At 59.6% G+C, this 26,530-nt stretch overlaps 5 protein-coding genes and 5 non-coding genes across 14 annotated transcripts in view; 3 read left to right on the forward strand and 7 right to left on the reverse strand.

Moving 5' to 3' along the window:
• The window catches only part of SURF4 (surfeit 4), an 11,291-nt gene extending 1,478 nt beyond the window's left edge, over positions 1-9,813 (forward strand). Inside the window, exons 2-7 of one of the 2 annotated variants that reach the window (XM_029203403.1) lie at positions 5,653-5,839; positions 6,473-6,549; positions 7,187-7,230; positions 7,381-7,394; positions 7,675-7,861; positions 8,550-9,813. In XM_029203403.1, coding sequence (XP_029059236.1) covers positions 7,207-7,230; positions 7,381-7,394; positions 7,675-7,861; positions 8,550-8,816 — 492 coding nt within the window. In that variant the 5' untranslated portion in view covers positions 5,653-5,839; positions 6,473-6,549; positions 7,187-7,206 and the 3' untranslated portion in view covers positions 8,817-9,813. The remainder of the gene's footprint in view (positions 1-5,652; positions 5,840-6,472; positions 6,550-7,186; positions 7,231-7,380; positions 7,395-7,674; positions 7,862-8,549) is intronic. The other variant, XM_029203402.1, reaches the window with a different exon arrangement.
• On the reverse strand, positions 9,112-15,314 carry SURF2 (surfeit 2). Its single transcript, XM_029203404.1, has 6 exons — positions 15,212-15,314; positions 14,969-15,123; positions 14,138-14,241; positions 11,889-12,077; positions 11,545-11,705; positions 9,112-11,251 (listed from the first exon to the last, which is right to left on the reverse strand). The coding sequence occupies exons 1-6, from the start codon at positions 15,287-15,289 to the stop codon at positions 11,168-11,170; spliced, it is 771 nt and encodes a 256-aa protein (XP_029059237.1). The 5' UTR covers positions 15,290-15,314; the 3' UTR covers positions 9,112-11,167.
• Positions 15,315-15,424: 110 nt separating this feature from the next.
• LOC114884545 (surfeit locus protein 1) lies at positions 15,425-19,645 on the forward strand. 3 transcript variants are annotated; one of them, XM_029203545.1, is made up of 8 exons: positions 15,425-15,629; positions 16,553-16,686; positions 16,769-16,851; positions 17,720-17,911; positions 18,778-18,850; positions 18,937-19,099; positions 19,309-19,390; positions 19,470-19,645. In XM_029203545.1, exons 1-8 carry the CDS (start codon positions 15,425-15,427, stop codon positions 19,537-19,539), a joined length of 1,002 nt encoding a protein of 333 aa, XP_029059378.1. In that variant the 3' UTR covers positions 19,540-19,645. The 3 variants fall into 3 exon arrangements, with proteins under 3 accessions (XP_029059378.1, XP_029059379.1, XP_029059381.1); XM_029203546.1 differs by having other exon boundaries at positions 15,478-15,629; positions 16,502-16,686; XM_029203548.1 differs by lacking the exon at positions 15,425-15,629 and adding an exon at positions 17,066-17,171 and having other exon boundaries at positions 15,683-16,686.
• Positions 19,646-19,838: 193 nt separating this feature from the next.
• RPL7A (ribosomal protein L7a) lies at positions 19,839-23,379 on the reverse strand. The gene is made up of 8 exons (XM_029203549.1): positions 23,352-23,379; positions 22,639-22,759; positions 21,919-22,068; positions 21,479-21,619; positions 21,201-21,280; positions 20,753-20,883; positions 20,183-20,252; positions 19,839-20,009 (listed from the first exon to the last, which is right to left on the reverse strand). Exons 1-8 carry the CDS (start codon positions 23,352-23,354, stop codon positions 19,905-19,907), a joined length of 801 nt encoding a protein of 266 aa, XP_029059382.1. The 5' UTR covers positions 23,355-23,379; the 3' UTR covers positions 19,839-19,904.
• LOC114884851 lies at positions 20,347-20,411 on the reverse strand. The gene has a single exon (XR_003790919.1). It is a non-coding gene; the product is annotated as a small nucleolar RNA SNORD36 (small nucleolar RNA).
• LOC114884850 lies at positions 20,954-21,026 on the reverse strand. Its single transcript, XR_003790918.1, has one exon. It is a non-coding gene; the product is annotated as a small nucleolar RNA SNORD36 (small nucleolar RNA).
• On the reverse strand, positions 21,358-21,432 carry LOC114884849. The gene has a single exon (XR_003790917.1). It is a non-coding gene; the product is annotated as a small nucleolar RNA SNORD36 (small nucleolar RNA).
• On the reverse strand, positions 22,147-22,217 carry LOC114884853. Its single transcript, XR_003790921.1, has one exon. It is a non-coding gene; the product is annotated as a small nucleolar RNA SNORD24 (small nucleolar RNA).
• Positions 22,909-22,983, reverse strand: LOC114884852. The gene has a single exon (XR_003790920.1). It is a non-coding gene; the product is annotated as a small nucleolar RNA SNORD24 (small nucleolar RNA).
• Positions 23,380-23,489: 110 nt separating the features above from the next.
• Positions 23,490-26,530, forward strand: part of MED22 (mediator complex subunit 22) — a 7,209-nt gene continuing 4,168 nt past the window's right edge. Inside the window, exons 1-3 of one of the 2 annotated variants that reach the window (XM_029203860.1) lie at positions 23,490-23,602; positions 24,222-24,373; positions 25,836-25,916. In XM_029203860.1, the coding sequence (XP_029059693.1) occupies positions 24,251-24,373; positions 25,836-25,916 (204 nt within the window). In that variant the 5' untranslated portion in view covers positions 23,490-23,602; positions 24,222-24,250. Of the gene's footprint in view, positions 23,634-24,221; positions 24,374-25,835; positions 25,917-26,530 lie in introns of both variants that reach the window. The other variant, XM_029203861.1, reaches the window with a different exon arrangement.

Here is a 26,530-nt window from a genome sequence, read left to right on the forward strand (position 1 = left end):
GTGTGTGTGTGTGTGTGTGTGTGTGTGTGTGTGTGTGTGTGTGTGTGCGCGTGTGCGCGCACGTGCACCTTCTGATCAGTTATTGGTGAACAAGATTTCCTGTTGTTTCCCTTGAGGGGTGATACCTCTCTTGCGTGGTCTCCCAGTCGGGTTCTCCTATGCGCTACTTTCCTGTGAGCTGATACTTTAAAAAACACTTTGGGGATAACACATAGCGACTTGAAGAAACAGTTTTTCCTAAGGTCGTGATTTTGTGTTTACAGACATAATCCAAAAATTGTATCCCTCTCAAAAACAATTCATATGGAAAGCTCTCAAAAACCAAGGAGGCTTGCTTAGTTTGTCGGTTTTCATTGCCATAACCGTAGTGACCCAATTTTGTTCCCCCAAGTAGCAACTACCTAAGGCGATGGCTCCTTTTAGCCAAGGGAGTCATGAGAGCCTTGTACACGCACTCTGCAGCCCGGAAAAACCCTGGTTTTGCAAGTGAATTTCATAACCGAATCTAGATAAAATGTCTCCAGTCAGGTTGCTGCCAACTGTCGAATGATAAACCCTCCTACTGCCAAAATAAAAACAAAAAAACCCCACCAGACTCTTTTTACGTAATCCTTTCTTCTTTTTCTCCATTTTGTTTGCCTTCAATGAGAGAAGCAGAATCTTGGAACCAGAAAGGCCCTTGAGGGGCACACAGGGTTGGCCTGCACCAGTTTACTATGGGAAGGGAGGCCGGGCCTGCTGAGGCTCCTGGACTGGCCTGGGGCCATGGCCCTGGGAGAAGCCCAGTCTCTGACCTCAAGGCTAGTACCACACACAGCGTGCTTCTAAAGCCTGGTGTTCCTCTCCGGGTACAAATGAAGGGAACCGCACAAAGCACTAGCGTCGTAAGAGGGCGCGCGCCGCCTTAAAAAATGGAGAAACAGCGTGGACCGAGGCCGCGTCTGTCGGGCAGTGCAGGCCCCTGCTGTCAGTTTTTCATCAGCAGAGCCCACCTCGATGGTGACAGCTGTCAGCGGACCCCTCTGGGTGGCTCAGGAGGGCGGGGCTCAGCGTCTGTCACAGCGTCTGGCGGCAGGCTTGGTGCGAGAGGAGGATGTGGACAGACAGTGGGGTGCAGAGCCAAAGCAGTGGCTTCCTGTGGACAAAATCTGGGGCGGCGCTTTTGTTTTTAACACTTACCCACATAGTACTAAAACAATAAAGGTGCTGCGAGTCCGGCTTTTAAGATGAAAATGATCTCATTTGAAGGGACTGGGGAAATGGCATCAGAGTCACTGATCATACAATATGACATATCTGTCTTTTCTAACCTTGTCTTCAGAAAACAAAAGCAAAAGTTAAGTGACAGGATGTGGCCAGAAAGTCTGGGCTGCCGTGAACGGGACCTCCAAAGGGCCGTGTGTCCTCTGAGAGCTACGACAGCAATCCCGAACCTTCGGCACACCCGCACTGGGCCAGGTCCTCCGCATATACGACTTCTGCCGCCCCTGGATCCCGGAGCTTGGCCATAGCGTTTCCACCTTTAGATGCGGAGAGGGAGGTCTGTGTGGTCTCGCGCAGCACGTGGTGGGTCAATATGTTGAGTCCACGCGTGGCTTGGCCGTCCTGCGACCTTGCCTTCAGGTCTGCAGAGGCGCGAGCGCAGCGTGAGCGGTCTGGTTACTTCCCGCTGGCAGGCTGTGCCCGAGCTGCCTCTTTGGCATCAGGCTCCCTGCCCTGCGTGGCCAGGGACAGTGTCCTCCTGCTGGAGAAGGTACTGAGAGTGCTCTGTGCTGGAGCTGGGCATTCGGAAGCCATCTGACACTGGTCTGAAGGAGCCAGAGACTAATGAACTCGGCAGTCCAAAATTATGCACGTGCCCTGCAGCTGGAGCTCACTGCCAGTCTGCAGACTGTAACTTGCAAGCACATTTGCACCAGTAAATAGGAGTATTAGCACTTAATGGGTTCTACGTGGTGGTTCGTCACCAAGGTAACAGATAAGCTGCATGAGGCCTTGCTCTCCAGTGTGGCCTTTGGTATTTTTTTTTTTAATAAATTTATTTATTTATTTACTTATTTTCGGCTGCATTGGGTCTTCGTTGCTGCACACGGGCTTTCTCTAGTTGCGGCGAGCAGGGAGGGGCTACTCTGTTGCGGTGCGCGGGCTTCTAATTGCAGTGGCTTCTCTTGTTGCGGAGCACGGGCTGTAGGCGCCCGGGCTTCAGTAGTTGTGGCACGCGGGCTCAGTAGTTGTGGCTCGCGGGCTCTAGAGCGCAGGCTCAGTAGTTGCGGCGCACGGGCTTGGTTGTGCCGCGGCATGTGGGATCCTCCTGGGCCAGGGATCGAACCTGTGTCCCCTGCGTTGGCAGGTAGATTCTTAACCATTGCGCCACCAGGGAGGTCCCTGGCCTTTGGTGTTTTTACCTGTCCTCTGGCAGGACAGAGCCGGTCCTGGAAGCTGTCACCCCCAGGAGCTCCCCTTGGCCTCTGGTCAATCGCCGGAGAGCTAGGATGGCCTTGGCAGGACACTGAACCGGGCATACACAGCCCCCAGGCCTCAGGACTCCGGATTAACAGTGCGTGGATGACCGTCAGTGTGGTAGGTTCTGGTGACAGTGGTGGGTGGCTGCTGAGTGTTTTCCTCTTGTTCCTTTGCTCTGTCACCCCCTCCCCAGCAAGGGCTTCCTGCCTTATGCCGAAAAGGCATGGGGAGAGGGCAGAGGGGAGCCGGCTGACTCACTCTCCCTGCTCACCGGTCTTAGACAGGAGGTTCAGAAAAGCCGCCCCGCCTCTTCTGGGCAGTGGGGTGGAGGCGTGCGGGCGGGGGCTGTGGTTGGTGAGGCTTGCTCCCGGAAGGTCAGGTGCAGCCTGGAGCTGCCTTCCTATTGGTAGGCGCTTTGTCCCACGTGGGTTTTTAGTAAAGAAAGCCAGGCCATCTCTCCAGCTCAGGGCCGGCTGACATCTCTTCCTGGACCTCGAGGTGCTGCGTGACCCTACAGAGCAGTGCTCAGGGAGACTTACTGGGGGTTCGGGGGTCTCGGTGGACGCACATGTGTGAGGCACTGAGCTCCAGTACCAGCCCTGACTCAGCCTGATGTGCGGGAAGTCACCTGGCCGCTGGTTCTAATCTGGGACGTGCAGGCTTGAGCTGGCCCTTGAGAAGGGCAGCCCCGGTCCTCGGTGATCAAGGAAGTCTGACTGCCTCTTTCCTCCGCCTCTAAGTTCTCATGAAATAAGAATTGCAGACTGCTTTCCTCAGGTCCCTTTTGTCCTGAATACTAAGACAAAGTAGGTTTTCCCGTGCTTTGTGGGACATGATCGCCGTATTCCTAGGGTTGTCCCAGGTCAGGTGTAGCTACCCCAGTGGAGAGAATGGCTGACCGCCCCGGGGGTGCGCGGGCAGCAGGCAGCCCCCGGCCTTCAGGCCCTTTGTGTGAGCGGGAGGCCGGCTTAGCACGCGCACCGGCCAGGTGGCTTCTGGGTGCCTGCTTCGGGGGCTCTTCTGCTGTGCCGAAAGGACACTGTCTAAAGCAGCGTGACGTGGGTTCAGGGGCCACACGTTGAGACCAAGATGTGTGTAGGCAATAAGATTAAAATTGGGTCTGGTCTCATGTTATATCACACCTAGTTTTTTTCTTTCCTGTTCAGTGCAAACAGGTGCCCATTAGCGCGTGGCTGGTTAAGAGAGGCTCCGGATCGGCCTGACTTATAAAACCGTCAGCCCTAAACCTAGGTCACGTATGACTTTGAAAATCAGATTCGTGCTTAGTTCAGAGCACAGATGCCTGAACTTTTGCTGTGCTTTTCCAAAGCAGAGAGACGTCTGTCTCCTTGGCGTGTCTGCATGCAGAGGGAGGAGTGAATTACATGTCTGAAGGGAACCTTCTCTGGGCCGCTCTTTAATCCTCTTGACCCAGACACTCAAATTAAGATGCGTCACGGAGGCTTTAAACACTGCCTCTGTCTCGTCTTGTGGGCTGCGGCGCAGTGGGCGCGCTCCCCCGCCCGGGAGTCCGAGTCTGCACAGCCATCTGGCGGGGCTCTGCCGGCCTCGCCGTGGCTTCTCCCCGGTTTCCACATCGAGCTGAGGCCAGTGTCGTCGCCCGGGCTTCTGGGCTGGGCCTTGACACGAGGGCCAGGGCATCAGAGCTGAGGGGGTGCTCTTTGTGTCTTGACGGGCTGGGTGATTACACCGTTGCTGGGCATTTCGAAATCATTCGGGCCATGAGGCAGAAACGGGAGGGCATGTGGCATCAGCTGTCCCCGCAGCCCCCGATCTGACGTGTTTCTTCTCTGCGTGGACTCCAGAATTCATATAGGAGTATTTGGGACCTCTTTTTTTTTTTAAACAGGGTCCTTTCCCTTTCTTTTTCTCCTCTGCTCATCAAAGTTGGAAAGAATCTTCGCCACCATGGACACAGCCGTCCTCACTTTTAGAAGGATGGTAGAGACCACTCCCCTTCCCCCCAAAGTAACTCAGTCCGTCTCCAGTCCACAGTGTGCTGGCTGGTGGGTATCAGAGCCAGGATGAGAACCCTGAGCTCCGGTCTCCGCCTGTGCTTCTGTGCCCGTACCTGCGTGCTTGCCTGTCTGCGCGTCTGTCTTCCCCTCACTGTGACTCCGGCACCGCTTCCGTGGGGGTCAGGGGCTGAGCAAACGCGTCACCTCGGGGCTCAAGCTTCAGGACTAGAGGAGAGTGGACACCTGGCTTGTCACCTCTCTCTCCTCCGCTCCCAGGCCGGCCAGGCCAGGCTGCTGTGGCCCAGGTCCCCGGAGGAGGGGAGGCGTCTCTGTGCAGACCGAGCCAGAGCTGACGAACTAAAGGCTGGTCTAAGCCCGAGGCTCGTTAACCCTGTCGGGCAGCTTTCGTGCCTCCTAGGACCTGTAAGCAGCTCTTCAGAGCACCAAAAACGAAGGGACGCTCCTACATACGCCTCTGTTTATTGCAGCGACAGGTTTAGTCGGCCTAAGAGGGGCTGTGACGTTCAGCTGTGTCCCTTTGAGGAGTCAGACTCACCGCTGCCCTTTAGACTCTGGCTCCTGACATGTCACTCGTGTGGGTGGGTCTCCGATCTTTCTCCCGAGTTCCTGCTGTGTTAGCGTGTGTCATAGGGTTTCTTTCCCTTTGTACCTCAGCTTCGAATGCCTGGTAAGAGAAAGTGCGTGCAGTTCACCCGAATGACATTTGTACCTCAGTCTCGCCTTGCCTCTTTGTGCCCTAATCACCCATCTTAAGTGGCGCGGCTTGCAGGGGGCAGGCGGCCGTGTCTGGAGGTGTTGGGCTGTCGCGGTCGGAGCGGGGCCGCTCATGGCAGCTGGTGGGCAGAGAGGCCGGGGAGGCTGCTTGCAGCCCTCGGCGCAGGACGCCCCACGACAGAGAGCGAGCTGGTGCGGAGGCAGTAGTGCCGCGGCGGAGACACCCTCGACGGGTCACCTCCGAGGGCCGGTCCACTCTGTCGCTGGGCGGGTCTGCCTTGCCCACGCCCTGTGTCCTGTGGCAGTCCACGCGTGACGACTGTAGTTGCCACACACACGTCAGCTGAGATGGCGGAGGAGGTCGGGTCGGGCCCGGGGCATCGCCTTCGGGCTCCTTCGTCTCCCGGGCGGAGGCCTGGGCGGTGCTGGGAGCGGGCGCCGGGCCCCTGACCCTCGGCTTTCCGCGGCCCCGCAGTTCCTGCGAGTCACCAAGCAGTACCTGCCACACGTGGCGCGCCTCTGCCTGACCAGCACCTTCCTGGAGGACGGTGTCCGCATGTGGTTCCAGTGGGGCGAGCAGCGGGACTACATCGACACCACCTGGAGCTGTGGCTACCTGCTGGCCTCCTCCTTCGTGCTCCTCAACCTGCTCGGACAGCTGAGTGAGTGGCGCCGGCGCTCGGGGGCCTGTGCGTCTGTAGCTCCTCGCGCCAGGCCAGCAGCCCGGGCCCGGCAGTTGGGCCTGCCGGCGCGCGGGTGCGTGCTCTGTGTTGGGTCCTGGCTGCGTTGCTTTGAGGCCCTGTGATCAGTGCCCAGAGCGGGAGGTGCTGGAGATGGGGGCACCTGGGTGGGCCAGCGAGGAGCTGAGGCACCCCAAACCCAGGGTGTCTGGAAAGGACCAACGGGTAAACGGAGAAGGGGGCGCATCAGACACCAGAGCAGCTGCGTCGGCCTCGGGTCTGCCTTCCGCCCCTGTTGGCCGTCTTGCGGCAGCAGCGCTCCCTCTCGCACGTTAGGGGGCAAGGACGGGACTTGCACTTGCCAGCCTGTCCCGAAGCCCCACAGTTGAGCTTCTTTCTGATGGACAGTGAGTGACTCTGTAAGCAAGGGACCCACTTTCCGGACCAGTGTTTTTGATGAGTAAAGGCCAGTGGACGCGTGTGTGTGGCCCGTGCCTACCATGAATCCTCCCAGAAGATGCTTTTTGCTTGGGGGCGGGCGGTTGGGCTCCCGCTGCGCCGGAGGGCCAGGTGAGGTGGCCGCGGTCCCCTGACCCTCGCCCTTCTCCTTTGCAGCCGGCTGCCTCCTGGTGCTGAGTAGGAACTTCGTGCAGTACGCCTGCTTTGGGCTCTTCGGCATCATCGCGCTGCAGGTAAACGGCACGTGGCTGGGGTCTCACTCTCGCTCTGGTTAGAGCAGAGCTGCTGGCGAAAAGGCATTTGTGAGGACTCAGGCTCACTCCCCTTTCAGCCCTCTGTGTGTCTGCCTGGAACTCCTTTTCTCTTCTGAGAAATTGCTGGAGTTTCCTTCATGCCAGCCGTGGAAACTCAGGAGAGCCAGACAGCCGAGCACCCTGGGAAGGGGCCGAACTCCGGGCATCCACCTTTTGCCACTTTCCTGAGTTCCCTGTGACAAGGGGACAAGTCACGGGGTCGGCTTCAGCCAGGACACTGTGTCGTTAGCGTCTTACTTCATAAAGAAGAGCACCTAGCTACTCACGTGAGATGTGTCCCACACATCTACTGCAGACTGGTGTCTCAGAGCCGCTGCGTTCTCCAGAATGTCCTGGGCCCCGCCCTGAGGAGGCAAGGGCTTGTTGGATCCGGGGCCACCGCTGCCCCGAGAGACGCTGAGCTTGGGGCCGTCGGGGTCCTGAGAGGGTTCTTTGTGTCTTGTATTTAGATTCTCACCTACACTGGAAGAACTGCCTGACACTGTTCATTCTGTAGAAATACAGATCTGTCTGAAAATGCTGAGACTCAAGTTTCTCTCTTCTCTGTTCTCCTTAGACGATTGCCTACAGCATTTTATGGGACTTGAAGTTCCTCATGAGGTAGGTGCCTTCTGGCTGGCGACTTAGTGCGCTTTCCTCGTGTTTCTAAACTCAGTAACTGTGGGTTGAAGTAAGTTTCTTTGGGTCCAAACCATGCTTCTTAGAATCTGTAGCGGACGTTGGTGAAGCCTTTTCCTTCCCCACCCACAGCCCCCAGGACAGAGGTGAGAATGAGGTCATCCCTCCCGACCCCGTATCTCATGAGGGCGACGAGGGCCCAAGTGAAGTACTGGCTCCCAGGGACCCAGCTGGTCAGCAGGAGAGCCCAGGCCAGGCCATCCCGAGGGTGGCGCGGAGGCACCTGTGTCTCTGGTCGCGTGGGGCTTCCCTGTCCGTGGGTGTCACCAGAGTCCCTGCTCCTGCCGGCGTCTCCCGATGTGGTCCGCCGGGCGCTCACAGAGCCTGATGAGCCTGAGCGACTAGCGTGGCGTGTCCGTTCCTCAGGAACCTGGCCCTGGGAGGAGGCTTGTTGCTTCTCCTGGCGGAGTCCCGTTCCGAAGGGAAGAGCATGTTCGCGGGCGTCCCCACCGTGCGCGAGAGCTCCCCCAGACAGTACATGCAGCTCGGAGGCCGGGTCTTGCTGGTCCTGATGTTCATGACCCTCCTTCACTTCGACGCCAGCTTCTTCTCGGTGAGTGTTCCTGGTCGGGGTCCCTGTCCTTCTAGAAGGGGTGCTGCCCCCTCTCTTCCCAGCTGTGCACTAAGCATAGCTGAGGGGCCATTGGGATGATCCTGTTAAAGGAAACGCTGCCAAGCTCTTATGCACCGAGAAGCTGCCTTTCCAACAAATTAGGTCCCGAATCTCCCTGACCTCGCTGAAGGGTCCGTCCAGGCTGCTGGTGAAGGTTCCTGGTGGCACAGGCTCCTGTTTCTCTTTCCTTCCTCACACTCCTGCCTTGATCGTGTCCTTTTTGTTGGGGCTGCAGAGTCGAAGGCTTTGTCCTTGTCCCCCAGTAGCTTACAGAGCTGGGGGGCCCCGGCCGGGCGGGGTCCCCAGGAGGGGCTCCTGGTGCTGGGGAGGGGGGGAGCGTTTGGCTCTAAGCAGCGCCGGGGACTGTGGTTGTGACTGGCAGGTCCACCAGGCTCAGACTGGGGCAGGTCCCGGTAAATCCCAGTCTGTTCTTTGGAGACCTACCCTTCCCCAAACCTTTCTCAGTTTTCAAAGCGTTGCTTTCGCTGCTGCCCCCATCGCAGGAGACATGATTTTCTTCCCTGCTTGTAATGCCGGCTCTCGGCACGCCCTGAGTCACTCCACCCTGGCCCACGGGCAGCTGGAACCTGCCTGTTTATTTCCATTGCTTACCTTCCAACCCGTGCAGATTCTCCAGAACATCGTGGGCACGGCTCTGATGATTTTGGTGGCCATTGGCTTTAAAACCAAGCTGGCCGCTTTGACTCTCGTCGTGTGGCTGTTTGCCATCAACGTGTATTTCAACGCTTTCTGGACCATTCCCGTCTACAAGCCCATGCACGACTTCCTCAAGTACGACTTCTTCCAGACCATGTCGGTGATCGGAGGCTTGCTCCTGGTGGTGGCCCTGGGCCCCGGGGGCGTGTCCATGGACGAGAAGAAGAAAGAGTGGTAACAGACCCCTCCCCGCCTGGCTGGGACCCGTGGCCGTCGAGGACTGGTTCGGGGTGGATTCGCCGTAACTGCCAGCATTTCTGTATCCTCTTCCCTCCCCTCCCTTGGTAAAGGCACAGATGTTTTGAGAACTTTATTTGCGGACACCTGATAATTGATGGCTAAATCTGCTCTGGACCCCACAACCTGGTGTCTGACCATGCAGAGCCGGCCGGCCCGTGGTCAGCACCTCCCTCCCCAAGGCCGGCCGCGGCTTCGTGGAGTGAGCAGCTTGCTTGGCTGTGGCCTCTCAGTCCTGGTTTTTTTTTGGTTTCTTTTTTGGGGTGGGGGACCTTCAAGCTGTACTGTGAGCAGATACATTTGTGTATCATTCAAAGCAGTCTCCCTCTTATTTTTTTTTAAAGTTTACGTTTTTAGCTAAAACTACTTGATGATTTGGGGTGGCCCAGCCCAGCATCAACACACTGGTTCAGACTCGCACCAGTGCCTTCCCCGTTGTTTCTGCCCTGCGTTGTGATACTTTATAGGGACAGCGAGAGCATATAGAGAACCCCAGACCCAAAGCATAAGGCAGTGTTGGAGGGGCAGCGAAGGTGCGGCGAGAGGCGTTCATCAGGGCCTCGACTCGGATTGGTGCCGTTTTTATGGGGCGACGCCTTGGGAGTGGTAGTGGCTCAAGGTGCGGACGGTGGCCCACGGGGAGGCTGCCCGGAGCCCGCAGGGACCCGCCCCCCGGGCCCGGCAGCACGCGGGCCTCAGCCGCATGCGTGCCCAGCTCGGTGGGGGGCAGCTGCCACCGCGGGGCCGGGCCAGAGCGGGGCGCTCAGACCGGTTACCTCACGCTGAGCTGCTCCAGGGCCACAGCCAGAGCCAGGCCGGCGCTGCCCGCTCGTCTCCCCCCCTCTCCCGGGGCTCCCCAGGCCGTGCGGCCACCACTCCCCCATCTTCACGAGGCTGCGGCTTGCTCAGATTGTCTATTTGCTATGCTGAATGCAGCCCAAATTACTTTTTACGATTTGTGATGCCTTACCGATTGGCTCTTGAGCCTGTATCTCAAGTTTCCTAACATTGCCTTATACTGTTTCTCTTCCTGGGGCTGAGTGCTTCTTGCTGTTCTCCACTCGTCCGCCTCCTAGCGATGCCTCTGCGCCTCCCATGGGGAGTCAGGGTCAGACCGACGTGGTGAGGCTGGCGAACTCCCCTCCTTGGAGGCCTCTCGCAAGCCTTGCCTTGGGGCCGATCTCACCTTCTCCGGTTTGCTCAGCTAGGGGTGCAAGCCTGAGGGCCTCCCCAGGGCTGCTGGGGCCAGTCCTGAACCCAGATCCACGTCTACCTTCCAGGCCAGAGCCAGGGTGAGGTGGGGAGCAACCCGCCCCGCCCCAGCGAAGCCCCTGGTCAGCTTCCCAGGGCAGGGGGGAGGCCGGCTCTTACCCACCAGTGCGCTTGCACCTTTCCAGCACCGTCCTGTGTCCCCGCCACTGCAGAGGCTCAACCCAAGATGCTCCCAATCCCTCCCCTGGTGGCCCTACTCCCCGAGTATTTATAAGTTCAGAGGGCTTTTCTACTTCAGTCACTGGGATGCTCCCACACCAAGGGGGTGTTCTGACTCAGTGTCGCAACCTGGGCAGGGTGGCGTCGTGATCTACACCCCCCTCCCCGTTACCCCAGCATGGTGGCCCTGATGAATGGCGCTCTCGGCCAGGTCGCAGTTGCTCCGTGACACTGTTTTTGGCAGGGTACAGGTCTTCTTCGGCTCCCTGCTAGGAAGACCTTTCTGGTTTGTAAAAACTCAGATTGACCCTGGTGGCCAGGTGGCGTCGTGGCCACCAGTCCCGCCTCCCCTGGCCCTGCGTGGGCTAGTGCTCGGGCCGGGGGTCGATGCCTACTCGGGGAGAAGAGAAAAACAGGATCTACCAACTGGTTCTGGCGCAACGATTTCTGAAAAATTATTTGCTTTATGGGGGAGATAGTTATGAATCTCATTTTATGCTGTATTTTATATCTTAGTTGTGTTTGAAAACATTTTGATTTTTGGAGACATGTCAAAATAAATAGTGGCATTTGTTGTATGCAGTGTGATCCTCTGGTGTCGTCCAGCCAGGTGGGGACTGGCCAGGGCTCTCCTCGGTGCCCCCTCCGGGGTCCCTGCTGCTTCCTGGGGGTGGGGGTGAGACCCTGACATCCGCGGGTCAGACCCCCCCGGCCCGGCCTTCTGGGGCGGCAAACGAGGAGTGGATGGACATCCCACCAGTTGGGAGGACGCGCGGCGGGCACCTCGAAGAGGAACATGGCGTGCATGCCGGGAGGGTTCTTGAAAGGCTCTCAAGATGCGTTTTCTCCAGCGACTTTCCATTAACCTGACTGTTTGAAAGAGCTGAAGCTCTTAGGTTTGCGGTGATGACTCTTTGACTTCTTTTTCAACGAGCCGGACTGCTTCTGCGGCACAAACAGAGAATCCCGATCAGTGGAGGCGTTCTGATCTGACGCAGGGGTGCTGTAAGCCCGGCCCCCGCAATCCCGGCCCGCAGAGAGGAAGAGGCTTTAGTGGAAACTCCTGGGCAGCAAACCAGGAAGCAGCCCCCCGCCCCCATTAGAGCAGCCTCGGCGCTTATCTTAGCGTATCGTCAGCTTGAGATTTCGGTTGTGAGAAAGGTGTTTTTTTAAAGAAGCTGAAACCATAGCTAGAAGCAGCCGCTGCCACGCCGGCAGCCCTGGGGGTGGCACCCCACCTTCCCACGCTTGGGGACCCGCTCCCGGCCCACGGCCTCGCTGTCCCCAGGGCCCGTCTCTCTGCGGCGTCTTGGCTTCTCGTCCTCATCCCCTGTCAGAAAGCCATCGGTGCTGTCCCCGTGCTCGGTCCCTCCCAGGTCCTTTTTGGTGAATAGCTCGGCTGGAAGGAGCAGAGGTTTGGGCTGTTTTAGGTCGAGTCCGCCACCCGTGCCGGGGGTCAGCCGGGCCCAGGACCGGAGGACACACGGCGGGAGGGAGCTGCTCACGGCTGACAGAAACGGAGCGGACGGTCGCAGCCCGAATCCAGAGGATGGGCAGGGAGAGGGGGCGCGTCCCGGCTTACGTGGGTACAGGTCTGTCATGCTGTCGTCACTGTCACTTGGGGCGGCGCCGTCATCGCTGGACGCGGGTTCCCAGAAGGCTTCTCTAGGGCGGGGCGGCCCGCCACTGTCCTGCCGGGCTCCCCTCCTCCTACACCTGCCGCCGGCACAGGCGGGCACGAACTCCACGCGCTGCTTCTGGCACTCCTCATCTGGGAGACAGACGCGCACGCTGACCGGTTCCCGCCTCGTCTCCCCACAGCCCTCCGGGAACAGAGCTGAGCTCTGCCAGGGCCCCCAGAACCCTCCCCCCACAGGTAAGATCGGCAGAGGAAGGCGAGCGCCGCCAGCCGGGTTCCTTCCGGGAGAGCAGGGCGGCGCGTGGGGACGCGGGCCCGGGGCAGGAGGGTGGCGAAGGCCTCCCTCTTCCCTCCTCCCCGACTAGGACGCGCCTGGAGCATCTGTTCTCTGGCTCCAGCCGGCCACGGCTGGGAGGGCGCTGAGCGGGCACAGGAAGCCGGGCCAGCCTGTCCCCCGGAGACTGAAGTCCCCTCAGGCACAGCGGCCAGGACCCCCGCTGGATGGCGGGGCTCAGCGGAAGTTGGTGCCTGGCCCTTGCCGACTCTTGGATCAGAGCAGAGGGCGGGGACGAGGCCTCCACGGAGAAGCCTCGCTGGAGCCACACCGGCCCCTCCTGCACCGAGGACTCGGGGCAGCCGGCTGCTGGAGCTCGCCCTCCATCGGCTCTCACTGTCCCCCAACTCCGGCCATCGTCACTCACGGGGTGGACGGGCCCTGCTGGGCCCCGGCTCTCTCGTCACCGCCCACCTGCGGGGCCCCATCCCCGGCTGCCCCTCTGCCGCCCCCTCCACGGCCGCACAGCGGCCCCGTCATCAGCAGAGCGGAGCCTGCGCGTGGCCAGGCGCCCCGGCCCGGCATCGGAACCGCTCCCTACTCGTGGGGAAACGCAGCCCCTTCCCGCCCTCGCCGAGCAGCTGAGCGCGGCTGCGGGAAGCAAGGTGCCCAGGGACCCCATGTCCTGCCTCCGCAGGCCCCTCAGCACCGCGCTCGCAGCCTCACCTCTTCACCGGGAAGCAAGGCCTCCGGGCTCGTCCTCCTTCACCTTCCTTCCAGTCCCCAGGCCCGCCCAGCCGTTCCCCCTGCCCCCGCCTCGCTCGCTCGCGGGGAGGCTCGAGCCTCCTGGCCCGGCTCTGTCGCCACCTTGCCACCTCAGCTGCCTCCGTCAGATCTCGGCTCACTCTTCCGTCCGCACCTGCCCTTCGGGGCCGTCTGACGAGGCTACCGCTTCGTCCCTGCGACTCCTCTCTGCCTCAGACACGACCGCATGGGGCTCCTCTGAGCTCAGGCCCGGCCCTGTCACCCAGCTCCGCGGGATGCAGACGCCGTGTCTGTGTCACTGATCTGCATCATCTGAGGGCTGGTCCGTGTTCTCAACAGCCACCCTCCCTGATCCACCTCCACTTGTAACGTTCGAAGGAACCTGTGCTCTTCCCCAGAAAGCCATTCTTCAGACTCCACTCTCCCACCCTCGTGACGTCATCAGCCACCAGTTGTCACACCAGGACCCTGGGAAGCACAGCCGGTTTCCCCCTCTCCCTCACTGCCCCCGTCCACTGATTCTATCCACAAAACCGTTAGAAACCTCCCACATCCTTCCATCTGCCCTGCCAGCACCTGGTGACCCCAGCCACCGGCATCTTCACCTGGGTGACTGCACAGCAACCGGGTGGCCCCGCCCCTCCCCTCCCCTCTCCCCTGGCAGCAACATGTGATCCTGAGACACAAACAGATCAGGCCAGTCCCTGCTTTAACCCTTCCAGGGCATCCCCACTCCACGGCTGCCAAGACCCACTGTGGTCTCGTCCCCACCCGCCTTTCTAACCCCACTTTGCCTGGTGGCACAATGGCCGTCCTCCAGACACCCCCCTAGCCAAGCGAAGCACTCTCCCCGCCCCCACCCCCCACAGTCCCTCAAGTCTCAGTCTAAAGAGAAACCCCGCATAAGACAGGTCCACCTGCCTCGCTTGGCACTGTCTCCTTCACAGCACTTAACACAACCTGCATTACTTCGGAGTCTGCCTCTGGCTCTGCACCGTCTCTACCGTCGTCCCTCTCCCCTCACTGTACTGGGACCCGAACCACTGCATCCACCAAGTACCACCAAAGGTGCCGCTTCTGCGTTCTAGGGGCACTGGTCCTGGGGGAGGGCAGGCAAGCACCCAGACACCCGTGTTCCGCCTCGGCTACTTACATTTCTGCAGCGCCCTCTGGTACCGCCGGCCCTGGGTGTGCCTCAGCACGTGCTCTGGGGACTTGTTGATGTGCCGCAGGGTGAGTTTGCAGAACAGCTGGTGCCTAAGGGGACAGTTCACAAGCAAGGATCCAGACCCATGGTTCTCCACCCTGGCCTCCCCCCGACAGACAGGGGAGGTCTACCACGTGGCTGAGGCATCAGGATTCTTAAAAGCTCCCAAGCAACTGCAGTCCGCAGCCGGGTTGGAGAAGCACTCATCCAGGCGGACTGCGGCCTCTCACCGTCTACCTGGAATACAGGCCTCACCAGCCTCGCCGGACTCTGCTCCAGCACGAGAGAGGCACGTCGGCGAAAGCCTGGCAAAGTGCTCGACAGTGGGAGCGTCTGCCAAGCCCCTCTTCGTTTTGACTACTATTGTCAACCGTGCGCTCTCAGCTAAATCAAAGCTCTCCTTTAAACTAAAGATAGGGAAACGACCGCGTTCAGAACCTCAGGTGACCAAGCACAAGCGCTCCAATCCTCTTGAAGCAACCAGGCCCAGGTGACAGACCTCACGTTTACAAAAAAGCAAACGTGCACGGGGGACGGGCCTCACTTGAGATCCCAGGTGACTCACAGCTCCAGGACGCCCACCTGATCTCAGATCTCCTATCTCACGGGAGGGTGGGCGCTGCAGAACAGGCCGCGTCTTTGAGGAGCGCTCACCCAGCGGGGAGGGTCGGGGCTTTGGAGTCTACCCAGCTCCGGCCAGACTCAGCACTAGGAACTGTCCCACCCTAGGCCTCCGGGGCAGTGTCGGGCCCGCCCCGGCCCGGCCCAGCCACGTACGGGTTCTTGGTGCTGGGCACAATGTGCGGCTCGAACTCGGCGTAGTCGAAGGCCGGGGAGGCGCGGACCAGCCGCCGGTACTTCTTGCCGCGGGTGTAGACCTGGAGCTCCGGCAGGCGGCAGGGCAGCTCGTGGCCCGTCAGAGCGCACCTCACCTGCGGGCGGGAAGGCGGGGCGGTCAGGGGGTCTGGGCGGTCTGAGGGCCCGGGGCCCGTCGCGGGGGGTCCTGTGCTCCCCGCCCACCTTGCGGGCGCCGGGCTCCAGCCGCAGGCTCGGATGCTCCCGCAGGAAGGCGCATACGTCGGCCGGCGGCTCGATCATGGCTCGGCGCGCGCGGAGCTGGAGGCCGAACGTCGCTCGAACCACGTGGGCCGGGGGCGGGGCCGGGGGCGGGGCCGGGCGGCGCCCCGGAAGCAGACGCCTCCAGATCCCGGAAGCGCGCGCTCGGGCGGGGAGATGGCGGCGGCGCGGGGGCTGGGGTTGCGAGCGGCGGGGCTGGGGTCGCTGCTGCGGGCGGCGGGCACGGGGCCGGTGAGCGGAGCGGGGTGGCCGGGCTGGGGGCGCGCGCCCGGGCTGAACGAGCTCAGCCGGCCCCTCGCGTCTCCGCAGGCCCCGGCCCGCGCCGTCCGGAGGAGCGCCCTTGGGGTCATCTCGCGCCCAGGTGAGGACTCGTCCAGGGATGCCCTCGGCATCTGGGAAAGCCGCCCCGTCCGTCCGTGCCTCCGCTTTGCCGGGGCGCGTGGCGTCACGATAAGCCCGGGAACTGCCGCCCGAGCCTCTGAGTCGGGCCCTGGGTGCGCGCGGGCTCTGGCGGGCGCTGTCGTCCGCGCTGCCGCCGGACACGCTCGTCCCGAGACGTGCCATAACCGCCCCACGGCTCCTCGGGCTGATGCGGGGCCAACCCAGGACGGAAACTGTGTGGGCTCCTAAAGGAAAGCCTAGCTAATCACCACAGTTTGCATGTTGCCTCCAAGGCACAGCAAAGGGTACTTGTCTGTAGAGTGCTGTGCACACTGTAAAGGCACGTTGCAAGCCTGCTCCAGGCCTGCCTTTTTACCATCCTCCAGACCCGTAATGCTTTCCGTTGATGGGACTCACCCTCTGAGAGCCTAAATGTACTTCCTGTGTTTGTTTTGCCGACCTTAAATTTATGAACGATGAAAAAGAACAGCTGTTCTGAGTTCTGTAAACCACTCTGCAGAGTGTATCAGTCAGCCTGCGGAGCGCAGTAGCCTGCACCCGTGCACCTTCGTGACAGGGTACATCTCAGCATATTCTTGCACAAAAGGCGAGAGGTGGTTCCATGAGTTACCCAGGGTCATGGTTGGTGGCAGAGCCAGGACTAAGCCCTGGATCTCATTCAGTGGGTGAATGTCCACTGAGTGGGTGTCATGCGCTGGGCACTGGGTTAGGAGCTGGGCTGGACGCATGTGCTGCTGGTGGGCTCCCGACTGCACGTGGTGGCCTGGGCCCTCTTCCTGTATCACGTTCTCTCCGGTAGTCATGGCAGCTTCAAGGAGTTGTCTGCTCCAGTTCTTTGTTCCAGGGCTTCCGGCCCCATGCCCGTGTTGTGACATCTACTAGGGTTGGTCTGGAGGCCCAGCAGGTGTGGCAGCTCTTCAGCCGAAGCAACTGCCGCAAAAACGGAAGACGACTCCTTCCTCCAGTGGTTTCTGCTTCTCATACCTGTGACTGCCTTTGGCCTGGGGACGTGGCAGGTAAAGCCTGACTTCTCGCGCTCCTGGCTCTCAGCCCTTGACTCTGCTGCCACCTGCTCGGGCTTATGCCCTGTGTCCGTAGGTCCAGCGCCGGAAGTGGAAGCTACAGCTGATCACAGAACTAGAGTCTAGAGTTATGGCCGAGCCCATCCCGCTGCCCGCAGAGTGAGTGTGTGAGGCCGCCCCGCCCCCCCGGGGCTGGGGCTCAGGTGAGGTCAGCAGTGGGGCCTGGCTGCTGCCACCCTTCCCGACCCTGATGGGAGCCCTGAAAATCAGTGGTCCTGCTAGGCTTCCTGTTGACACCCGACTGCCCTTGTGAAGCTGCCTGACATAACATACACAGACAGATCTTTGAACCTGGGTTTCGCGCCTTTTCCAGGCCCAGTGTAGCTGAGGGACCCCCGCACAGTGCTGACGGCTTTCTGCAGCAGTAATTCCTAGCTGGAGGGGAGGGCACGCACATGTCAAGTCTGGACATGAGAATGGTACTGTGAGAAAACGCGCAGGCAGTCGACTGCCTTCTCCCCTCATTTAAAAGCACTGTCCTAGGAATTCCCTGGTGGTCCAGTGGTTAGAACCCCAGGCTTCCACCGCAGGGGGCCCTGGTTCCATCCCTGGTCGGGGAACTGAGATCCCACAAGCTGTGCGGCACAGCCAAAAAAAAGGCACTGTCCTAAGAGTGCCAGCTAAAATCACAAAGCTTTCCAGACAGAGGAGCAAACAAGTGGGTCACATTCGGCTTGCAGATGACGGTTTTGGCCCACGTATTTTATCGTGTTCACACGGGAGGCCACAGCTTTAAGCTTTTCTTGAAAACATGGACTGTTGGGCAGCACAGATCCACGTTCCCATGTGGCATCAAAGGGATCAGCTTCCCCCTTTGGAGGGCGCATCACGCAGACCCCACTGTGGCGGTGTGTCCCCTTCTACATTGCTTCTCAGGCCACGGTGGGCTCCGTGGTTTGCAGACCCTTGAGAGGGTCTGTCTTCCTGCCAAACCTTGCTTGGTCTCAGCTCCTCCCCTCTCTTGTAGCCCGATGGAACTGAAGAACCTGGAGTACCGGCCAGTGAAGGTCAGGGGGCACTTTGACCACTCTAAAGAGCTGTACATGATGCCACGGACCCTGGTGGACCCGGCCCGGGAGGCCCGGGAGGCCGGCCGGCTCTCGGCGGCGGCTGGGAGTGGTGCCTACGTGGTCACTCCCTTCCACTGCACTGCCCTGGGGTGAGTGGGATGCGGGGGAGCTGACCGGCCTGGCAGATGCGGTCCTTCCCATCTCCTTCATTCTCAGCCCCCAGCCCTGGGGAATCCAAGAAACCCAGATAAGCTCGACTCCTTGGGAGTTTGAAATGTGTAATTCTGACATTATTAAGCCAATTGACTTATGACTGAACAACGCCTGCCTGTTGAGCTCTGCAGGAAGGAGAGGTGAACAAAACAGGCTCTGGAGAAGCCGTCCATGCATGGCCCACACGTTTACCGCTTAGGGTGCAGCCTGAGGGGCCTGCAGAGGAACTCACGAGAAAGGAACCCCCAGCCCTGCAGGGGGGGAGTCGACTCGAGGAAGGCTTCCCTGGGCTCTTTGGGTCAAATAGTGAGTGAGGAGATGGGCGGAGTATCCCAGGGGAAGGTGACATGTACACGTTGGGGGCTCTGCAAGTGCAAGACCGGTAAGTAGAGCAGCTTCCCAACGGTAACATACAAATGAAACCCCAGGTCCCTTGTCAGCCCCCAGCTTTCTGGTTTTAGGTCTGGGATGGGCCCTGACGCTGCAGCTCGGGGACGCCCCTGGTTAGGATGGGAGATTGTGAGCAGACACGCGAGGCAGCAGTTGGAGGCGGCGGGGCGTGTGCGGCAGGTGGAGCACACAGCAAGCAGAGGCTGCCGCTGCTGGTGACGGCGGCGGTGGCGCAGAGGCCGTGAACCTACAGCACTCAGGGTCGCAGGCACCCCTCCCCCGCTCCAGCTAGCTCTACTAACCCGTAAACCCTTACCCGTGGTCCGGGAGGGAGGTGCCAGAGTGACCATTAGTGACCACCTTTATTCAAAAACCATCCCCTACCTGAAACAGCACGCTCTTACTACTCTAGAGTCACCATCCTGGTAAATAGAGGGTTTGTGCCCAGGAAGAAAGTGAATCCAGATACGCGGCGCAAAGGCCAGGTAAGGGGCATGAACCCGTCCCCCTGTAGGAACCAATGCAGGCTCCATGCAGGGCCCCACAGAGCATCTCACACCTTCCTGGGCAGGTTGAGGGAGAAGTGGACCTAGTCGGGATGGTGAGGCTGTCGGAGACCAGGAAGCCCTTTGTTCCCGAGAATAATCCCGCAAGGAACCACTGGCATTACCGGGACCTGGAGGCCATGGCCCGGCTCACAGGCGCGGAGCCCATCTTCATAGATGCCGACTTCAGTACGTCGTGAGCAGGCCCTGTTCTAGCTTCCTCTTGACCCTGGACAGCTCCCCGGCACTTCCGCCCCAGCGCTCGTGTTGGTGGAGCGGGAGTGTGCTCGACAGGCGCTAAGAGGAGGGCGACACGAGGGGGCTGGCTGACTGGCCATTAAGTGCCAAGCAGCTGGTAGCACAGGCCCCGGTGAGGACACAGCCCACTGTCCCCGCAGAGAGCACAGTCCCTGGAGGACCCATTGGAGGGCAGACCAGAGTGGCCCTGAGGAATGAGCACATGCAGTACATCATCACCTGGTGAGCCCGGGCTCCGCCCACTCCTGCTCGCCCCACCCTCCCTTCAGCGCCGACAGCGCTCACTTTCTTTCAACCCAAGGTACGGACTCTGCGCGGCCACCTTGTACCTGTGGTTTAAGAAATTCCTAAGCCGGACTCCTGGTGTGTGAGGAGGCTGGCGGATGTAGCCCTGTCCCTGAACAGCTGAAGCCATTTCAAGAGACTCGACTTTAGGCTAATAACGTGTTACTGGTATAAATAAATCTCGACACCACATGTGTACCGCCTTCCTTCCACCCAAATGAACTAGTCGATCTAAGATCCGGGCTTGGTTCAGCGTATTCAAGGTATTCAAGTACCGCTTGGCCTTTTCAAAACTGGACCAACACACAAGTGCTGCCCTATGAGGGATAAGGACGCAGGGTTCACTTGCCACTGCCCCAACCTTTTAGCCCAAAATGCCCAACACTGGCTGAAGAAGAGGTTTTTTATTATTATTATTATTTTTATGTACAGAAAAATCAATAGTGTACGCTTAGCCCAGTTTGGTGGCCAGTTCTTTGGCCTTTGCCTTTTCCAGCTTGGCGATGCGAGCCACTGATTTGGGACCCAGGATGTTGCCTCCCCAGTGACGGCGGATCTGTAACAAGAAGACAGGCAGTCAGCTCGGCGGGTCATTTCACACATTCTATTGGGTTGTTCCAAGTTGACTGGCAAATACAACTGCTCAGAAAGAGCCGAGAGCCAGGCAGTTTCTGACTAAAGACGCAGCTTTTACCAGAAGACAGTATTCTGTGTGAGTGTGCTACCTACCTCATCGTATCTGTCGTTGTAATTGGTCCTGATGGCTTCCACCAGCTTAGCCAGAGCACCTTTGTCTTCCCTAACAAGGCAGAGGGGAAAATGGGGGTCATTGGCCTCTCAGTTACCCTTCCAGAAGGCAGCAGCGACTCCCTTTTTAGCTCCAACACAAACCTCCTGCCTCAGACAACATGACAACATGGTTTATTCAGGTGAAGAAATTCATAACCATCATCGGCAGAAGTTCAGAAAAAAGTTTTGTTTTTTTTTTTTGCGGCACGCGGGCCTCTGCTGCGGCCTCTCCCGCTGCGGAGCACAGGCTCCGGACGCGCAGGCTCAGCGGCCATGGCTCACGGGCCCAGCCGCTCCGCGGCATGTGGGATCCTCCCGGACCGGGGCACGAACCCGCGTCCCCTGTGTCGGCAGGCGGACTCTCAACCACTGCGCCACCAGGGAAGCCCGAAAAAAGTATTTTAAGGTTGGTCTTTAAGCTAAGATCCCGAGAAATTAAGCAAACTTGGGGGTGGGGGAAGGCTGTCCCCTAGTGATTCTTGGGAATTCTGGGCTACACTGCACACTTACGAGTTGACTTGTGTGAAGGCCACGGTGGTGCAGGTCTTCCTGTGGACCAGACGCCCCAGCCTAGCCTTGCCCTTGATGATGCAGTAGGGAACCCCCATCTTACGGCACAGAGCAGGCAGGAAAACCACCAGCTGGAAGACAGCATTAGCTCTAGAGAGTATCTTGAGCAAAAGCAGTAACTCAAAAGCTAACGTGGTAGCAATTGCTCAGGGTTAAAAAGCTCCTACACTTGTACTTCAAGGTGTAATTCAGTGAGAGTGTCACATCATTGCAACAGCCACGAGATGGCTCCTGTCAGGACTCCTTAGACGGAAAGCTGACAGTGCTCTCCACCCTGCTGGGGCCTCTGCCAGACCGAGTATTTAGCTTTGAGCTGTCTTCCTGGTACAAACAAGGACCCAACCAATCTCAGTCCAGCAGTCAACGCTTGAGAACAAGTCACACATACCTCGATGGGATCCACGTCATGTGCGATTACCACCAGCTGAGCCTTCTTGTTCTCCACCAAGGTGGTGACGGTATTAACCCCTAGAACATACAAGCAGTCTGTGTGGCGGAGGGGTGGGGCTTCTGGGCACAACAGCACTTGCACCGGGGGCCCCGCCATGACTCAGGGTTAAAAAGCTCGGATTTTACTCTTCACAGCGATTCCAGGTGAAGAAGTTCATGCATCATCGCCAAGAGCCTGCCCCACCATTCAGCCTCTTCAAGGAGGGGCCCACTCACCTGCTCGGAGGACAGGTGGCCTCTTGGTGGGGACATCCCCTTTGCCCGCAGCTTTCTTCTCAGCTCGGGCCAGCAACCTCTGCTTCTTCACTTGCTTTGTCTCTGGTCTGTACTTGTGGGCCAGCTTAAGCAGTTGAGTAGCTGAAAAAAAACCGCCAGTCAAGTCGATAGTTTAAAAGATTACATCACTTAACCATATAAATGCTAGGTCACTGTCCTGAATACAACTGCACTTCAAGAGACCTCAGATCGTATACGTTATCTCTTCAGTATATCACGTTCTGGACACTAGACAAGGAATCCTACGTTTTAATAAACTAACATACTGAAGATACCCACGGCCCCTTTACAGGCCTCAGCTCTACCAGTATCCAAGTAAAGGTGGCAACCGTGCCCAAGAAATCCCTTCCCCACGCTGCGCTTCTGCCACAGGACCTCACCTGTTTGGCGGTCCAAGGCCTGAGTGAATTGGTTAATGGCGGGAGGTACTTTCAGCCGCTTATAGAGGATAGCCCTTTGCCGCTGCAGGCGGATGTAGCGGGGCCATTTGACAAAGCGGGTGAGGTCCCTTTTGGGCTGGATGTCCTGTCCTGAGAAGTAAAGGGCAACACTGTGAGGCTCAAACTCCCCGTCCAGTTCGTGTTTAGGGCCACTCAGAAGGGCGTAGGTGCATCAGCGATCTCGGTGCTTTCAAGTGGCATCACCACGTCTCAGCAAACATTCTTTTGCATCACCTGCACGCCAACACCTAGGATCACAGGGGACACTAGCGACACCTCTCCTCATTCAACAAGCAGCCAAGGCGCATGTCAGTACCGCAGTCCCACCGCCTCCGCTCTGGCAGAGCTGGTTTCGTGACGGCCCAGCTGAATCCCAAGGCCAGTATCTGGGCTCCACACTGCCACACGCTCAGGCCCTTACAGCGCGGCCACGAAGGATGCGCCGTCACTGCCCCCTCTCAGAGGGAGAGATTAAGAGCCGAGCCGAGTTACAGCTAGAAAGCGGCGAAAACGCGAGAATCCCCATCCAGGTAGCCTCGACTCCAAACTCACTGAATTCTAGCAAGGCCAAAACATAACCTTCTGTTCAACCAGCCGCTTTTCTTCGTTGGGGGATACCATTTAAACAGCCGCTTTCAACATTTCCCGTCTCTTACTCACCAATGCCAAAATTCTTGGGCCTTTTCTCGAACAAAGGGTTGACCACCTTCTTCGCCTCCTGCTTCTTCACCACAGCAGGGGCCGGGGCCACCTTCTTACCCTTGGCCTTCTTTCCCTTCGGCTGGGCAAAAGGAAACACCCAGTTCAACCGCCGCCTCCCCAACAGTCTCTCTGAAGAGAGGTGGGTCCCGAGCCGGCCCCCAGCATCCCCGTGAGCAAACCGGGCCCCAGCCGCAGGCGCCGCGGGCCCGGGGACCGCCCCCCCGCTCGTGCATCAGCGATCTCGGTGGTTAGAGACGTCCTCACCGCCACTCAGATAGCAAATATTCTTTCACATCACCTGCACGAGCCTCGACCGCCCCGCGGCCCCTTTCGGAGCGCGGCAGGCTCCAAACAGCAGAGGCAAAGACTGAGAACCCCCTGCCCAAGACCCCAGGCGGCCCCCGGGACGGAAGAGCCCCCGGGGCGCTGGAGCGCCTCGGCCCCGTCAGCCACGAGCCCCGCATGGCGGCGCTGCGCACCCCGGATCCTCCTCCTCCCCAGGCCCGGCTGCCGAGGAGTCTATGCGGCCCCAGTGCCTCGAGGCGAGGCCCCGCGGGGCTCCTCTCGCGCTGGGTCGTGGAGGGATCCCTGCGCGGTCACGCCTCGAGAAGGATGGCAGCGGATAGAGCCCGGATCCGAAAGCCAGCATCGCCGGCACCAAGCACACTCACCATCTTGAACGGTTGGCGGAGAAAGAAAGGAAAGGGAATTGTGGGTAATATGTATGCGACCTCGGAGATCGCGAGAACTAAAGCCTGTGCGGGATTTCGGATTTAAAGCGACAGAACTTTCTTCCGCCCGGCGGGCGGCGCCTAGAGCCGGACGACGGGTCTGAGCTGCTTGCAAAGGGACGCGGAGAGGCGCCGGGGAGCCGGGACTTCTCCGGAAGGGCGCGCGCTCGTCCCCAGCCCGTCCTGGCCAGGTACCCGCCGGTCCCCGGCTCTGCGGACCAGGTGTGGGCGTTGGGGCGGCGTGGCGGCGGTGTCGGCGATCTTCTCGTGCGATTTACTCCAAAGTGGCTTAAGAACCGCGAGTTCGGTCGGGGGGCCACCCGGACCGGAGCACGCGCAGCCCGGAGGCACCTGGCGCGGGGCGGGAGGGTGGTCCCAGCAGAGACCCCGGAGCTCAGGAGCCCAAGAGGTCCCGTGGTGCGGCCCCCGGGGGTCCCGGCGTGGAGACGAGGGCGGCGGATTGGGGGTGAAGGCCAAGTGCGTTTGGAGGAGGTGGGGTAGGATCCGAGCGGCTCCTCGGGTGAGGAGTAGGGCAGAAGTGCTGGCGGGGAAGCGGCTGGCCAGGGCAGGTGGGGGACGTGCGTGGGCCTGGCCTCTGAGAAGGCTGCGCCGGAGCCCATCAGGGTGTCGTCGGGGTTCCGGGGAAGGGGCGCGGGCCGGAGGAGACGCCGCAGTGCACTGTGTGCGGATGCTTGGACGAGTGTGTTTGGCAGACAGGGAATCCCCGGAGAGCTGCGGGTCCTGCCGAGGCGGGGGCCTGGAGGGTGGGAGGCTGGGGTTCGCTCGCTCACACCAGACTCTGGGTCCCAGGTGCCCCCTGTCTTGCCCGAGGCCCCGCCATGGCCCAGCAGAGAGCCCTGCCGCAAAGCAAGGAGACGCTGCTGCAGTCTTACAACAAGCGGCTCAAGGATGATGTCAAGTCCATCATGGACAACTTCACCGAGATCATCAAGACCGCCAAGGTGGGTGGGGGCCGCCGGTCTGCTGCCCCTTCTGAGACCAAGGGAAGCAGCAGGGTCTAGAGATTGTGGACAGTGGTGAACGGAGCCAGGGTGTCTGCTTGCAACAGCATCCACTCAACATGGCTGCTCCGGGCCAGGTGATGGCGATATACCAGGGAACCCTTGTCCCCATGGGGAGAACATTTGGGAGAGCCGCAAGGGGACTGACAATAACAAACAGGTCAACAGATAAATAAACTGGCCAATTACAGGTCCTGGTGAGGCAGTTGTAGGGGACTCCAGTCACATTGCCGGGATCCAACGTCCAGCATCACCTACTAGCAGCAAGGGCTTGGATGAGGTCTTGACTTCTCAGTGCCTCAGTTTCCCCTGCATCGTAGGGTCCTTGTGATGACTGGAGGAGTTTATCTGTGTAAAGCGGTTACCATGGGGATTATTGCGAGCGCACGCGGTCAGGGAGAGAAGCCGGGGAAGGCCTCCCAGGTGGGTAGAGTGGTCAGTGTCTGGTTCCGGTCAGGCAAGCCCGCTGACCGGATTGGGGCAGGATCTTTGCATGACCGCTGCAGACCTGTAAGGCTTGTTTGAGCATTGAGAGTGATGATGAAAGCTAGAGTTTATTTAGTGCTCACCACGTGTCAGGCCAAGCCGAGAGGGCCCTTTGTGTCCCGTCCCATTTAATCTTCACAAGAACTCTACGGGGCAGGTACCATTGTTGTCCTCTCCCTTTTCACAGGGGGAAACTGAGGCTCAGGTTTACCAACCTGCCCAAAGTCATTCTGCTAATAACTGGCAGGGCTGGGATTTGAACCCGGGAAGTCTGGCTCCTAACCGCCTAGGGTGCCCTGACCCCTGCCCGGACCCTGGCCTGGTGGGTGGGTTGGGACAGTTAGCAGCCTAACAGGCGACGGGCGGGGCAGGACTCCTGGCTCCGCCATTTACTGCCTGAGACACCTTGAGTGTGCTCAGGTCTGTCCCGGCCTCAGGTTTCCCCGCCTGTAAACCAGGGACGGCGGTCCAGGCTTCTGTGAGTTTCCTAAGGTGATGGTCAAGTGCCTAACACAGTGCCTGGCACCCAGGAAGTACCCGGCAAACGGTCACTTGAAAAAGCACATTGTCGTTTTATTGATCCATTTAGCAGGTCAGTGAGCACCTGAGCTAGGGACGCCGTCTGTGCTGAACAGGACTCCATACCCCAAAAAAGACAGGATCAACACCTCCCCGCACCTGGCACAGCGGCTGGTGTAGTTAGGCATCCACTGGTCCTGGTGAAGGTGCCTGTCATCTCCTTAGAACAGAGCTAGAGGGGGTGACGGTGCACGCGGCCCGAGGTCTGGTTGGCAGCGCCCGGTGCGCAGAGGGCACGATAGGCCACAGGGTGTGGCGAGTGCGGTCATGCCGCCACTGCCAGGTGCCTGAGGGCCGGGGCGCCTGCCCATTCTAGGCTTTCTTGTTTGCCTTCCAGATTGAGGACGAGACGCAGGTGTCGAGGGCCACTCAGGGCGAGCAGGATAATTACGAGATGCACGTGCGAGCCGCCAACATCGTGAGTCACCAGGTGGAGGGGACAGCCCGGGCTCCAGGAACCTTGTGGTCCCCACTGGGGTTCCCTGGGTGGGGGGCAAACCACTTCTCAGGAGACTCCGCTCGAGAGGAGGGCTGTCCACGGCAGCCGCGTAAGGGGCTGGCAGGTAGCCGGCCACGGCCATCCTGTCGAGTGCTGGGCGGTGGTTGGAAAGAGGTCACCCCTTCCTCGCTGAAGGTTCTTTACAAGTGCGGGAAGCAAATGGCCAGATGAAACGGGACGTGCATTTTGATCCCTTTCGATGTCACAGAACAAGCAGGGCAACCAAGTATTTCCATAGGTCTGTGCCCCCGGATGAAAATGCACAGGACAAGGTCCTAAAGGAATCCCCCCCCACAACTGGCAGATGTGCTGCACCTGAGGAAGAGCAGGGCAGGAGGTTGAATGGGGTGGTAGTTGGATCTGGGGTTCGAGGTTTTGAGAAGCAGAATGTGTGCTTGAATAGCACGTGAGCTTGGTGATCGTATCAGCAGGAGCAGAAGGCAGAGGCCAGGGGCACATGGGGACTGGGGGGCTGACGGCACCTGCCTTGGTGCCAGGGACCCTGCCTCCCCTCCCCTGCCCTCCCCCTCCCC

This window comes from Monodon monoceros, unplaced genomic scaffold (assembly GCF_005190385.1).
Source record: "Monodon monoceros isolate NGI ecotype Baffin Bay Population unplaced genomic scaffold, NGI_Narwhal_1 Super_Scaffold_5, whole genome shotgun sequence".
In the NCBI taxonomy this organism is placed as follows: domain Eukaryota; kingdom Metazoa; phylum Chordata; class Mammalia; order Artiodactyla; family Monodontidae; genus Monodon; species Monodon monoceros.

What these genes read in the sequence shown, in the direction of transcription:
- SURF2 (XM_029203404.1), bottom strand. Translation starts at nt 15,289, where the DNA reads ATGATCGAGCCGCCGGCCGACGTATGCGCCTTCCTGCGGGAGCATCCG. An exon ending in GTGCCCAGCACCAAGAACCC is followed by an intron (nt 14,242 to 14,968) that starts GTACGTGGCTGG and finishes CTGTCCCCTTAG; the next exon opens with GCACCAGCTGTTCTGCAAAC. An exon ending in GGGTCCCCAAGCGTGGGAAG is followed by an intron (nt 11,252 to 11,544) that starts GTGGGGTGCCAC and finishes TTTGTGCCGCAG; the next exon opens with AAGCAGTCCGGCTCGTTGAA.
- LOC114884545 (XM_029203545.1), top strand. Translation starts at nt 15,425, where the DNA reads ATGGCGGCGGCGCGGGGGCTGGGGTTGCGAGCGGCGGGGCTGGGGTCG. An exon ending in TTCCACTGCACTGCCCTGGG is followed by an intron (nt 17,912 to 18,777) that starts GTGAGTGGGATG and finishes TTACTACTCTAG; the next exon opens with AGTCACCATCCTGGTAAATA. An exon ending in ATACGCGGCGCAAAGGCCAG is followed by an intron (nt 18,851 to 18,936) that starts GTAAGGGGCATG and finishes CTTCCTGGGCAG; the next exon opens with GTTGAGGGAGAAGTGGACCT.
- RPL7A (XM_029203549.1), bottom strand. An exon ending in GGCCTTGGACCGCCAAACAG is followed by an intron (nt 21,620 to 21,918) that starts GTGAGGTCCTGT and finishes GTTTTTTTTCAG; the next exon opens with CTACTCAACTGCTTAAGCTG. An exon ending in ATGACGTGGATCCCATCGAG is followed by an intron (nt 20,884 to 21,200) that starts GTATGTGTGACT and finishes GCTGTCTTCCAG; the next exon opens with CTGGTGGTTTTCCTGCCTGC.